The sequence below is a fragment of the Leptinotarsa decemlineata genome, unplaced genomic scaffold (assembly GCF_025532065.1).
Source record: "Leptinotarsa decemlineata unplaced genomic scaffold, Ldec_3_MD MMD2_tig00026294_RagTag_RagTag, whole genome shotgun sequence".
In the NCBI taxonomy this organism is placed as follows: Eukaryota; Metazoa; Arthropoda; class Insecta; order Coleoptera; family Chrysomelidae; genus Leptinotarsa; species Leptinotarsa decemlineata.
In genome coordinates this window covers 7052650-7068104 of record NW_027412674.1, presented here as the reverse complement: position 1 = coordinate 7068104, position 15455 = coordinate 7052650, and the positions used below count along the sequence as shown (strand labels likewise).

Sequence of the window (15455 nt, the reverse complement as noted above, 5' to 3'; positions counted from 1 at the left end):
AACCATATACTCATGATTCGTCACCAGTTATGACCCTTTCAAGCAAATCTGGGTCGTCGTTGACGTCATTCAACAATTTCTAAGCGATGCTCATGCGACGGTTTTTTTGGTCATAACAATTTTGGGATGCTTCATGCCCAAATTTCCAAATAAATTCCATGGCTTTAGCCAACCGATATGCCGACATCCTCAGCAACTTCTCTAATAGTGATTCTCAACATTTTCATCAGTTGTTAATGTGCAGGGTCGTCCATAGCGAGCTTCGTCGTTCACATCGTCCCGGCCTTCTGTGAAAAGCTTGTACCCTTGTAAACATTTTTCAGACGACTCAGAGTATAATCACCGTATGCCACTGTTGACATTTCAAGTGTTTCTGAGCACTTAATTCCCGTTTTCACACAAAATTTGACGCAAATTCTTTGATAAATTTTTTGGTATAAAATTGCCGAACACGCAAAACACTTCTATCTGGGGATTTTGCAGTCAACACCTTTTTCATTCAGTGTTTGTTTTGTAAAAGCGAGCGGTTAAATACTTATGTAAGGTGGGAGTGCGTGAGTCATACAAACCATTATTTTTGAGAGAAAAAATTCCCGCTGTTACTTGTATTTTTATACTGGAAACTGTTTGCCTGATTTACAAAAAACATTGGAACTCCGGAACATATAAATTACATAACCCGGCACGTAACAGAAAATAAAATACATCTTCGTGTTCCAAAAACAAGTCAGACAAAGTAGTCTTTAATTTATGAAAGTAAAAAGCTGTATAATCACATACCTTACGAAATTAGGAATGAAAAAAGCTATAAAAATTCAGAAATCTTGTTAAAGATGCCCTTGTAACAAAAGCGTACTACAATCTTGATGAATATTACAACAGAACTTGGCTGTGATTCAGTATAGGTTTTTTTTGTTGTTTATATTGACACATATACTTTAAATTTTTATTATAATTTCATTTAATTAGTAGTATAATATAAAAATAACAATGAAAATTAATTGGTGCTCCGGGGCGACTTTATTGATTCCAGTTGCAGCACCACATCATCTGAAGATCTTGCTCTGCTAATGTCCTCTCTCTCATAAAACAAAATGTAGGGCATCTCCAAAGGCTCCAATGAATTCAAGACATCGTCAGAACACTTCGTGACACGACTATCGTCAAACTTAAACCAGTCCGTTTCATCTTTGACCAAGAGGCAATAATGACCAAATTCAACGCCAGAACCACAGTGAACAATGACTGCATGAATATTATAATGGTGGTCCGCTAGATTGAAGTGTTCATCTACTTCGAACCTTCGAAAGAGTTTGGTGCTTCCGTCAGAGATTGAGTCTTGTTTGAAGATCTTCAGTGTTATTATTAAATTGACTAGTGCCTCAGCTATATCTATTTCCTTATAACAGTCAGTTTGGGGCATGTTTAGCAATACAGTCGATCATCACCTGTTAAAAATTTCATTTTCAGATGATTTAACAATAAGCTTTGCATGGACTGGTTATTAGTTATATCAAGAAAACGCTAGATGAAGTTCCAGAAATTCACAAACGTTTTTGCTATCTCTTGAACATTTACTACAAAGTGAACAAGTGATGATTTTTCCAGCAAAAGATTTACAAACACAAGACGAGATAGACCGTACGGAATTACTCAATCCAGAGCAGTCAAGAGTATTGATTTTGCTATTGTTTTGTCCACAAAGACTATTCAACAAGAACCCCAAGAATTCAGAACAATCCTCTTGTTGTCCTAACGAGTATCTAGTGGACTTCAAAGACTCCAGGAAATCGGTTGGAGGGAAAGATGATATATTCCTACGGAACTGCAGCTGCATGAACATTCTCGTTCTTGAAATTTTCGTCAAAACAACACTTGTAAAATGCCATTCATGTAGCGTTTCCTAAATTATCTAATCCAATTTTCTTCAAATAATTTTCAGGACAAATCTCTACTCATTCGTAAGGAAGAACATGTTTCACATAATCTGCATAAGAACCATTTTCCAAGCTGTGATCGAACCTTCCAAGTGAAGAAGGGTTTCGTAGAGTGATTGATTTGGCTCTTGCTTCATGAAGCTCTTCCATTGAAAGGGACCAGAACCATTAGGTTCTGGATATATCTTATTTTATTGCCATGACATGTGAACTTATGTTCAAATTGTAATTTACATTTTTTGAGAGGAACTATACAAACTATTTTGTCTACAAACTTTGTTAAATTTTATTTTTTATTGTTATATTTTATCTATTACATATGTGAACTTAGTTTTGTTCAAATTGTGTTTCTGGTTATTTCTGTTTTTGAATTGTTTCTCGTCTTTTATTCTTGAAGTGCTATATATACCAGATTTTTTAACAAGCTTTGTCAATAAGATTGTATTTTCTTGGACAATAAAGTATATGTCTATCTATCTATCTATCTTTTATGCCTCTCACTAACAAACTAAACATGCTAAACAGCTGAATCTGTGAACATATATTCGAGACGAGTGTACCAACATAAAACAATAAAATCGCTAATCGAATGTACAAAGTCCGAGAAATTTGAAACATTCACCTTATTTTTTGAATAGAACTCGTTCACGTTATACATGTTTTAATGTAACGGAGAGCTGATCCACGTATTCCATATTTAGAAAGCTTTTCCAATAGAATGCTATATGGGACAGTGTCGAAGGCCTTCGACAAGATACAAAACCTTAATTCTATAAAACTGTCCTATAAAAGGGCAATGTATTTATGATCATGAGAACATGCTGTACTCAATTGGCAGGAGAAACTTTATATATTCAACCCACATAAGACAGACATATATTAGATCAGGTATTTTACTTTATTTACAAACTAGATGTTCGATCGAATAAAACAACGTGAATTATATAGTCAAGTTTTTTTTTATAAAATCACAAAAATCAACATACAACTCTTAACAATTCACACAAAATTCAACCTAGGTGACTTAACAATTGTAAAAGAGTCTTGGTTTAGGGAATAAATAAGGGATGTATAATAATAAAAGAGATTCGATTTGCAACTTGTTTGTTAAAACTATTTAAACTTCAACAATGTACTATTTTTAGTATTCTAAAATTCATAAATAATTTTTCAATCCAATAAATACCGTTAACTTTCAAATAAAAACAACTAATTATCACTAATTAAATAAATACCTAAACTGTGAATATGGTGAATGTGATAAAAAACATACATTTACATGATAAATTATACAAGGAAGTATATTTTTTTTTTGGAAAAACGTTGACTAGTCTTTTGGATAGTTGATCTTTGGGGACGTTTTTCCATAAAAAATCTTAAACATAACATACAGCTGATTTCAAATAGAAATTTGAAAAAAAACTCGATAACAAAAAAGGTTTCTGAACTGAAATAGGGTAACCAATACCTTTACAAGACTCAAAAGAAAAAAATTCTCAATTTAACAGACTTAACTTAATCTTCCTAAAAATTTCATCAACAATTTAACTAATGATTGGTTTCACAAAAAGATATTAAATATTAATAGATAAAAAACTGAACGACCATGAAATAAATTCATAGCGATCTGAGAGTTGTACCAAAAGTTGAAAGTTACATTAAAGAAATTGAAAAACATCTCAAACAGGTCCTGAAGTAGTAGACGGAATTACGGAGGACGAAGAGTGGTCAAAATATTCACTAACAGGTGAGACAGATGTTCTACTTGGCCTGGATGCTATTTGGGAACTGTACCTGTAATAAAAAAACAATGTTTTTAGTGTTGTTCAGTGTTTTCATTTTTTTTTTTAACCAATATTGGTATTCATTTGAAAAATATAGATATCTTTTATCGATTAAAAAAACATCTTTGTGCTTGTGACAATTCATTGAGTGACATGTATAAATACAAATAAAAACACAAGAAGACCTAAAATTTAATATATCACAAATACAATACACACTCCTAGAAACAATGAAACTAGAGAAACTCCAACACAAAGGATATTACCTGATGTAACCCAAATACAGGCAAATTTAAAGAGACTTTTGGATGACAGGAGAGGACAAATACCTGCACTAAGGCGTTCTAACCGTATAAAAACACAAACAATAAGATGAAACGTTCAGTTTGAGTATAGCCTTGAAGATGATAGCACAGCCTACTATTGAAAGCGCTCGCATATAATAAGTAGACGTTATTAAAGCTTCATATCCTTTTTGTAAACAAATGTTAACATTTAAATACCGGTGAGAGGCCCCTCCCTCAAGATGTGCAGTAGATGTGTAGAAATCTTTCATCAGCCTGTTAGATTATTCGAGCTGTAAACATACGAATTCAGGACCGTATTCAGTAGTTATGGATTTTAAAAGTAAATTGCATAAACATATTTTAAATATCGGACTCAAACTTTATGCAGATAAGATTTCTCCCACCGGTCATGAAAGTCCAGTAGCTGTATTATCAGATAAAAAATCAGCTACATATGGACATCTTCAATAAATAAACCACACAATAAATAAAGAAAATGGTTTGAAAAACTAAAACTGATCGTAACAAACAAAAATTTAGTAGAAATCAGTCAAAAGTTATTTTCTTTATGCTAAATTCTCAAAATCACCTTCAATTTCCCTGATACAAAAGTTTCTCATTAATAATCGGCTTTATTCATCACAAGAGATGAAGGATATCTAATTTGTATTTACATTATTTGAAGAAAACCTTATGACAAATGGGCTATAGGGCAGTATATCCCTTTCTTATGTTATTGGATTCTTATCTGAGAGCATTAAATTCCCGTAACTTTCGAAGCCCCTATTATGTTGTAAATTGGCTTTTAATAGTCTCATTATGAGTTGGGAGAGTAACTCATAGAGTCCTCATTCTTCTGTTCGAACTCTATCAAGTTCTAACGAGTATAGGAAAGGGGGTTATAAACATCCATGTAGCCCGTTGTATGAATGCAAGACAGGAACTCGGAGGGGAGGTATCAAGAAGGTTTCGCTGGAAATTTACCATTTATCCTTCAACTTAGGTCGTATAACACCACTAGACTGAAGCCTCTTTTTAGTTGCTTCTTACAAGAGACAGAAGATGCCGCAGCATAATTCTAACCCCCAGAGGTGTGTAAAAAATGACGAACTCTGAATTTTCATTAGAAATCAAAATGTTGTACAGTAACTGAAGAACATCATAATAATTATTATAAACGAAAAGATTAATGTTATTTATTTGTACTCACTTTTTAGAATTAGCAGTTGAATAGGTATCATCCAAAATATTATCTTCAGAATCAGAGTATAAGGAAGAAACAGGCCTACCAATTTTGGAACTATAAGTCTGGTAGCGGTTGGGCATGTTAACATAGTCACTCATTAACGAAGAACTTCTATTATAGGGTCTGTAGGATTTGGAAGGTTCATATAGTGTGGAAGCATAACTGGATCTGCGAGTAACTGGATTTCCATAATCGTAATTTTTCCGATCTAAAGAACTATAGTCTGTTAGAGATTTATATCCTAATTCAAGATCTTTGTAGGAATTTGGTTTACGAGTTCTTTTCTTCTCGTTGAATCTAGTATAGAAACTTTTTCTTCGGATTCTGTCAATAACTGATTCGTTTTCGTCACCTGAATAAACATGACCATTTTGGGAGAGTGGAGAATGTAATTCATTATTATGATGAAAATCAGAACAGACTGACCATGAATCACAACTCATATAGTCATCAGAAGGAGACAATACAGTTGAACTGTCGTCAGTTGTCGTTAGAGAATTTCGGTTTTCATTAGAATTTTCTTCACAATTACTCGAACTGGGAGCAGGATCTACAATTATGGTTGGTTCATTTCTTTTGGGTACCCTGTCCAAATCTAACTTCAAGTGCTTTCGGTCTACTTTCTTATCAACACTTGCTGTAAGATTAGTTCTACTAGGATTTTTATAGAACTTGGGAGGTTCAGGCAAGTTGTCTAGGTTTAAACTACGCCTGAAGGAGTTAACAGGCAATTTCGATTTGACTTTTGACTCCTTTTCATTCAATCCTGTATCACTTTTAGCACCATTTCGAAACTGCTTCATTTTATCAAGAAGTAATGATCGGGGGCGTTCTTTTTTTTCTAAGGGTTCTGATTGACTAGGACCACTAGGAGGCGCTTCGTTTTCATTACAATTTGAATTGACTTGAACAGTTCCATCTTTTTCAATCACAGATCCGGTAGTTTTATCACTATCTTTATCACCACATTTGTTCGATTTATTTTTGTTTTTTTTTGTAACTTTTTTTTTATCTTGTTCCTCATATTTTTTAAAAAGACCCAAGATTTTAGTAACCGACTTCCTAGATGCTTGTAATGGCTTTGCGCCTGACAGATCCTCCACAGATACTGCTCTTTTAATTAAACCAGATTCTGTACAGTGTTCCAAGTTTCTTGGCAAACTCTGTTCCCGTAACCGCTTGATGGCATTTTCTACTGTAGATTTTTTTTCTTGAACTACTCTCATTTCTTCTGGATCTTTTGAAGACCTGAATTTTTCAAGTTTCTTTTCTATTGATTGTAATAACTTGTTTTTATGACCCTTTTCTTCTTCGTTTATAGACTTATTAACTTCGTTTTTATCTTCTTTAGATTTTTCTTTTGACTGCTTTGTCAAACCCTTGCGAAGTTTGCTTATTTTTGATTCTTTTTCAGGAATATCCCTTTTTTTGTCTTCCGTTATGTTCTCAGTTGGGTAACTTTTGGGACGTGCAATTCTAGAAGACCTTTCTTTTTTAACTGCAGGACCTGAATTTTCACAAGACTTCAAATTTACATAATCGTGTAGAGATTTTGAATGGTGTGACTCTTTTGAATTGCTTTCTACTTGCACAGGCACATTTACATAATCATGAACGTTCGTCACATCATTTTCCAAGCTTTTGATACTATCAGTTGCATTCGAAAGCAAGTGTCTGGTTTCTTTTACAATTTCCTCTTTTCTATTTTCAAAATTATCCTGAATCGGTTTATTTTCCACCTGTTTTTCTCTAGAACCAGATCGATCTCGTCTGGAACTTAATCTACATTTTCTTTTATCTCTAATTTCCTTTAAAACCTTCTGTGTTTCCATTTCCCTTTCTTTCTTTTCCTTGAAAAAAATACTGTCTTCTTTAGGTGTATCAAAAAAGTCAGGTCTCAAAAATCTCGACACCATTCTTGCACTGGACGGTTTTTTTAAATCAGTCTTGTGAATATCCGTAGCTGCCAAAGATTGCGATGATTTATTAGGCGAATATCTGCTGTATAATGAATCTGATGAATACTTTGAATAAGGCCTTGATGCAGACGAGTCTGATATGCACTTTGAACTACTCTCCAAACTATCATTTCTGTTTGAATTTGAAAAGCTTTCTGAAATACTGGAATCGGGACTCTGAATATCGGTTTTAGCCACTGAATAGGACCTTGGTTCTCGCACAGAAAACGACTTTGTAACTTTTGGTTTTCTATACATGAACTTATTGTCACATCTAGGCTCAGCGCCTATACTTGACGATCTGAGGTTAAACTCATATGAAGGTTTATTCTCATCTCGTTTAATTGGAAGGAGAGATTTCGGCATTTTCAAGTTGGACTCCTTTGGCCTATCTATTTCCTCTGTTAAAACTGAATTGGAATTTTCAATAGAAAACTTTCTTGGGAGTGTAGAAGTGAAACCATGCGATACATCTTGTTCTCCTGAGGTGCGAGATGATAATGTTCGGTAAAGTTTTCTATCTTCAGAAGGTGCCAATTGAGCAAGTATATGTTTCTGAATCCTTCTAGAGAGACCTGGCGTTAGATATGATAATGCTAAAGCATCTTCTTGTGAGAAACCAAATTTTTTCAAATCGAGGTCTGCTAAATTAAGTTTTTCATTCTTCGAACCATCTGAAAAAAGTCTCAGGGTCAGTTTGGTTTTCCAACACTTCAAAGAATATCGAAATAAAGTTGATGAGAGTAAAATCAGTTAGTTACACATTTATTTGAGATACTAGTTTAGGATTTCAAGTCACCTCCAACTGGTATCATAAAAGCTCAATTAACCCAAATGTTAATTATACAGATTTTTCCATATGATGTGAAGGAATCATACTATCAATTTAACTTAGGATTAACAACAGAGAAGCCATAAAGGGTTGAGATATGATTAGATGACTGACAAGAATTCAATCTTCCTTCTCAAATTCTTTCGGACTCTCATCAACTTTAATTACATCAACTTCATGCTTCTCTTAACACAAAACAAATGAAAACCTACCTTCAGAAGTTAATGAATTTTTGGCACAAAACATCTGCGGCAGCTTGAAATGAAAACACAAACAACAAAAATTAGTAATTGAAATAAAAAAAAATAATAAACTGAGGAAATGTCAATCATCATGCAATAAGAAATATATCATTAGTGAAGCCTTGATTAGTATATTGGGATATAATCAATCATAGATAGTTCAACTTATTGCCAAATTATTGAAATTCCACTCTTTCCTGAGATACCATAGAAATTGTAAATACTAAGAAATCTGTGTACGAATTATGTTCAGAAAATAATGTGAATTTTCGTTTTTTGAAAAAAAAAAACATTTATTCGTCTACATTAATGTTGTCGTCTTCAAAATAGTCTCCTCAAAAACTTCTTCAAATCGATTTTTAGCTCCATCAGCAATGCGCTTTTAATGGCATATTACTACATAGTATAAAACAAAGTCGCTTTCCGCTGTATGTCCCTGTGTATGATTAGATCTTTAAAACTACGCAACGGATTTTGATGCTGTGTTTTTTAATAGATAGAGTGATTCAAAAGAGAGGTTTATATGTGTAAAACATGATAATATACTAGAGAAACACTGATAATTTTAGAGAATTATAATGTGACGTAAATAAACAAATTTTTTTGCGCTTACATTGCAAACACTAGCTAAACCCTACGAGATAGATCAAAAAATGTACTACAGTATTATACACCTTAAAAAGGTCCACAAAAGGATGACACATGTTTATCTTTTAGAAATAACCCACAATAACCATTTTTTATCTTCGAGAAATAATGGCTTATTTACGAAGTGATTTTAAGCAATACAGCATTAATTCTTATCCAATTAAGTACCTCAAATTCATTGTGCGTTTAATATAGATCAATATTGCCCTTAACAGCATGTAATTTAATTGAATATTTTCGAAGATATCACAGATTTAAAATGCAGGGACATAGCGGTTGCGGCGGTACCGGCCAGGGGGCAGCGGCGCGTGCCTATAAATAGCGCGTTTATATGTATATTTAGTAACAGCATTGCACTCGGCCCTCGTTTTATAAATCCTGACGGTTTTTTTTCAGGTTGATACAAGCAGGTTGCTCTCGTAAAATGACAATCGGAATGTCCAAACGCATGAAATTACAAAAAAAAAACATTGTTTACTGAAAATAACTCGTACACTCTTGAACGTGGAGGTGATCTTGAGAATATTTCCAAATAGTTGATGAAATTGTTTCATCAATAAAAGTAGATAGTGAAAAGTTTGATTGTTTTGAATAACCAATTTTGAAAGACTTATTTACTGCATCGTGAAAAATTAAAAATGCAACCTCATGTGCGAAACTATTGTGATAGAATCTGTCGATACTTAAAGTCCACCATAAATGTATTTATTGAAACTTGATGAGATTTTCACAAAACATATAACACCTGGCACACTGAACAACAGATTTTTAACGTGTGTCCAACACTGAGACCTAAAGAAGTTGTTCTATGTGAAACATGTTACGGTTTTGTAAACTGTCTTGTAAAAATTTCACAAATGTTTTTATCAATTTTGGTCAATTTTTTGGAAATTCCTCTTTATTACAAGACTACATATTTCTGAATGTGTAGTAATTTTTTTCATTCATCTCTAATTCAATATCTGTTAGGTAAGTAGTTGTTTCAAATGAGCTCATTCACCTTTTTTAACGTTTTTATAAAGGATTTTGATTGATGTTTACATGCATTTTCTTCTTCTTCTTGCTTTATTATGAATCAATAAAGAAGTATAAAGCCTATTAAAAATATTGGCGAAAAACTAAAATATTATTTAGATCTGAGAAGCTTGATACCAGGAATTAACTATGATGTCTCACAGGCCTTCTTACAGGTCACTGTCATTTGAATCATCATATACAGAGACTCGAACTGTCGGAAGACATTGTGTGTCACCTCTGTTTGGAAAATGATGAAACAGCAGAGCACATACTTTGTGCCTGCCCCGCTGGGGACCGAATAACGTTTTTAGAGTTCGGTAGAGCCGTACTCTAACCGTTTGACCTGAAAGACCACTCACCATACAAACTAATCGGCTTCATTAAGAACCTGGGTTTATTTGGTCGAGTGCGAATATGTGTAAGCCACAATAAACCCTTGCGGGTTGCGGTGGAGGGTCGAATAGACCCAATCACTTTGGACCGGACCTAACCTAACCTAGATCTAAGTAATAAGCTTATTTGGAAAGAACTATTCATTATCACATTAACAAAAAACCCAAAACCCTACAACTGAAACTGTTCAATAGATTTTCTGTATTGAGTGCCATTTCTTCATCCTTTCAAAGAGAAATTTTTCAAGAGTTCAAGTAAGCATTATATCTCATGGTTATCGAGTTATCTGTCAAGTCTGGTGTCATATTATTTCAACAAATAAACTGAAAAGAGAATTCTAAAGGATGTTAGATGGCAATCGAAACACACTTGTTCAAGCAGTCGGAATACAAGTTTGATTATTGGTTACTGGATTTAAGCTGAAATAATTCTCTACATGTATCTAATGAACATTTAGTGTTGTTGCTCATTTGAGGTGGTATCTCTCACTGTTCCAAATTTCACAAGTTATAGTCAACAACAAGCTATACTTACTGTAATCTGTAATGACATGCTAACATTAAGATTTTTATTTTTGACAGTAACCATTCATCGACTCAAGAAACCGTTAACCTAGGTTTGTTGACAGAATGATATCAAAATTATTTATTTCATTTCATTGTAGATTAAGTATTAACTAAATGTTAGTTCAAACTGAAAAAAAATCAACAAATTGTATACATTATTACTGATTAAATAAAACCATTTATAATAGAGATATTTTTCCTGCAAATTAAACCTTAGTAAAATAAATGTTAATGAGAAACCTTTATATACAAATATGGTAATAAAAAATTAAATACTTGTAAATGAGATATACATTGTTTACAGGGAATTTCACCAAAAACTTTAGAACTAGAGAATATATTTCAAGTCTGCAAACGCTAGTAATTTAGCAAGAATGATGATGACTTAAACTTGACATAAGAGTCCATTCCAATTTTTCAATATTAATGATGAGGAATAGCTAAAATAACGAATGTCAAATCATTATTTTGTACAAGTAATATGCATAAAAGAACAGATTTTGACTGGAACTAATATAGTATAAGGTAAAAATTGAATATTACGAGTTTCTCCAGTTAGTTATTACTGAAGATCTTAAATTATAAATATCAATAATGAATATTTCAATATGAATTCCACTAGGCATAAAAATGATTTGAGTACAAACTACTGCCGCTTAAAAATATGTCAAAATGGACCAAATTTTAAATTTTACTGCTTTGTTTTTAAATGTGCTCATCGTCATAACTCAGATGTACTTATAAGATATAAATATTTTTTACAAAAAAAGAAAAAACTTGTTCTATGAATTGTAAGCATCTATTGTTTATGTAAGTATTAATAGATGCCTGACATATACTAATTTTAATTATATCTACATATTGACATGTGTAAATACTGATGAATGTATAAAACACCAATAAATTATATCTATCTATCTATCTATCATCATTGGAAAATTAATTATCAGCTACCAACTGATTTTAAAATACAATTTTGTCAGTCTTTATGAAATTTATTCTTCAAGCAAGTGTTTTAGTGATACATATTCGTTTTTACATATATAATGTATATATCTATGTCTGTATATGTATAGTGTATTTAGAATGATGTCATGTATGTATATACAGAACCTAAACCTACCATGTGATTTCTGAACATTTTATACTGTCGATGAGAATTTTGTTCCTTCGGCATTAAATTATACCTATATCCCAATATATTGAATAATTTATATTGACTGTTATGTCAAGTTAAAGTCGATATTTTTGTTAATTCACTAGAGTTTGCAGAATTGAAATATACGGTCTAGTTCTGAAGATATCCCATGTGGGAATTTCAGGTGAAATGTCCTGAATAATGTCACTTTTAATTACGTGAAGTGAATGAGTATGAGCTAGATTGAAAACTTTTGTTTGATTTTTTTTGTAACTCTCGATAAAAACCAATTCTGTATATTGCGGGTTTTTAATGTGTACAACTTGTTCGAAGTGTTATTGTGAGAAAAAACAATGTATTGAAAAACGTTCATTTTCTAGCTACTTATGGCAGTGTACATTTTGGAATACATAAATACATATCGAAAACTTACATTATCAACTATCACTAAAATATTATGTGAATTTTCCTTGCTCAATGATCTTATCGAAAGAAATCTCTTAGCTCCACGAAAAAACTACTAATATAAATATTGATAAGTAGGTGCATTTATGGGTAGTACTATATGAGCTGCAACAGTCAGTGACAGGCTGATCATAACATTAAAAAAATTTGTACAATGTACATAGTACACTGTGAAATTATACTCTCAATCACCACTTATGTATTCCAACAAGAATTTACTTAAAATAAATGAGATGAATCTGTTAACACTTGACCAATTGTCTCAAAGCAATTAAAAATATTTGTTTCCGGCAGTTCATGGTCCTAAAATTTAGCGCACGCGCATCCACACACGCGCACACACACACATACATACGCACGCACACGAGCACGTGCACATACTCACACACACAAAACAAGAGAAAACGATGTCAAATATTTTATGAGATGTTCATAATAATAATGCTTATTGATCCCAAGAAAAGTATGCCTATAGAGGGACAATAATGAAAAAATAATATTCATACAAAAACACATATAGATATACATGAATACAATCAATAGTATTAAAACAAATCTCACCCTCACCAGCACAAAAATGCAGCATCATCACGAGATAACTAATTTCGGTAATAGGTGCTAACTTAGTTAGCGAAACGTGCTTCGAGAGACAGATTTTTTGTTCTGGGGAGGGATAAGTTTTCAATAGATTCATTTCTCGTCAGAGGTTTCATATTTTTCTTATCGACAAACAAACGTTATTAGGTTGTTTCAAAAGTTTTGTCCGTTTTAATGGCAATAAATATTTATTCTTCTGTGTCGTGGTATATACTGATCGATGAAGAATTTTGAAATTTTGTCTATTTTCAGATTATTACCCAAACCAAACAAGGATCACTTCCTTACAGACAGCTATCGTCCGATTACTCTCCTGCCTGTAATTGGTAAAAACTTTGAAAAACTTTTACGAAACCGTTTACTCCAACTGCTTAATGATGAAATTCCAAGCTACCAGTTTGTTGGATTTAGACAAGAAAGATCCACTATACTTCCTCTCACGATTCTCACGAACAACATTTAAACATTCAAGCTGACCAAGAACAAAACGGCAGCGATCTTTCTGAATATGAACAAAGCATTCGATAGTATCTAGCACAAGGGTCTTTTATTCGAACTGCATCAACTGGGCTGTCCTAACTATCTAGTACTTACAATTAAGAATCTGCTAATTGACAGGAAATTGAGAGTTAAAATACTGAGTAGTTTTTCAGACGAATTTATCCCAGAGCAGGGTTCACCGCTCTCACCATTGTTATATAACTTATACAGCTCAGATATTTATCATCACAAGGGAATATCAACCACTTCAGACATGAAGCATATATTCCCCAGTATGCAGATGACACCGCCCTAATTGCGCACGATCAAACGCTAGACACAGTTATTAACAATTTGAAACGTCTTGCAACATTAACAAATAACTGGTTCAATAAATGGAGGCTCCGGCCAAACCCACCTAAGTCTCAGTTCATCATATTTAATCATCGGAATTCCGCAACTTCTCCAACAATCAACGTTTTTCAACATACTTTACATGCAAAATCGACAGTTGATTACCTAGGTGTTACGCTTATTTCCAGACTAAAAGTGATTACAAGAGCAGCACATATTTTACAAGTTTGACAAACCCGGGAGCAGGTGCAAGCATATCAACAGCAAGCCGAATATATAAACTAATGTTTCTCAATATCAAACAAAGGGCCTTGAAAACAATTAAAGTATCCGAAACAATGGCTATAAAGAAAATAACAAGATTAAGGCATCCCAATAACCCCAAACATAACCCTCCAAACCCCCTGCTGTACCAACTCGCTGGTATTATCTCTATTGAGGAAAGACTACCGTCACTTACTCAGAAGTTTGCTAGAAAACACGACAATGTAGAAATCATTAGAAAGTATGCTGTGACAAGAAACCCCCATGCAAGAGTACGATATCGACTTGTAGAAAAATTAATACAACTTCATAAATGAAATTATTTTGTTTGTTCATTTTTATTTCATATATTTTTTTATATTGTAAAATGAGCTATGTTATTTCAAAGCAATTTTGTTACATGGGCGGAAGAACTTCTAGTACGGGATCCCACTGCAAAATTATGTAGGAATAATGTAGACAATCAAAATTTAATTTTGAAGTAATTTCATAAGTAGGGGAATTCATTTTTCATAAGGTGCCAATTAGTAATTACACGCCAGTACTACTAATTAAAATATTATTAATTGACTTTTAGAAATAAATTTCGTTTACATCTTATGGAAATAAAGCCTACAGCACTTTACAATAGTGTATTCGAAAGATTTGAAAAGTCACAGTTGCTGCTGATTGTTTAGCCGCTACCTCAACGCAGCCAGGTGTAAATAGGTATGATTTTGTTTAAACTTTTCGTTTATTATGTATATTTATTTCATTGACACCACATTAAAGATCATTTTTTTCTGTTCTTAATTGTATAAAAGTGCTTGTAAAAAAATTCCGCAAATCAAAGTTTCCTGACTTTAAAGACGCTAGGCATTGAAAATAAAGTGGCAGAGAGTGAGTGAGCTATGCTACTGGTTAGACAAGGACGCTAAATACCAGCTGTACCCGTTTTTTGAACCATTGCGCATGCCTCGATAAGTAGGGTTCTCAACCCACGGTCTAAACAGATATAATAATAATATTCAAAAAAATAATATCAAGTAATGCCAATCAGTGAATTTTTTTAATTGATTTAATATTTATTAAATTATTCATTTATTTGTAATTGAAATATTTTTGTGTGTATTTTTAATTTACAATGATAAATGTTTTTGATACTCAAAATTAATAAAAATTACTGAAAACAGATTGATCACTAATTAAAAATTATTCTTAAAAAATAAACATTTATACCTACAATTAATGTTGTGCAAAAATGTTCA

The 15455-nt window shown here is 32.7% G+C and overlaps 1 protein-coding gene across 8 annotated transcripts in view; it reads right to left on the bottom strand.

Annotated features, from left to right (window-relative positions):
• Positions 1-2877: 2877 nt before the first annotated feature.
• Positions 2878-15455, bottom strand: part of Nuak1 (Nuak family kinase 1) — a 45093-nt gene continuing 32515 nt past the window's right edge. For 4 of the 8 annotated variants that reach the window (XM_074180234.1, XM_074180233.1, XM_074180232.1 and 1 more), the window contains exons 13-14: positions 5219-7886; positions 2878-3731 (exon numbers count right to left, since the gene is read on the bottom strand). In XM_074180234.1, the coding sequence (XP_074036335.1) occupies positions 3617-3731; positions 5219-7886 (2783 nt within the window). In that variant the 3' untranslated portion in view covers positions 2878-3616. Of the gene's footprint in view, positions 3732-5218; positions 7887-8256; positions 8300-15455 lie in introns of those variants that run through there. The other 4 variants (XM_074180236.1, XR_012466815.1, XM_074180237.1 and 1 more) reach the window with 4 other exon arrangements.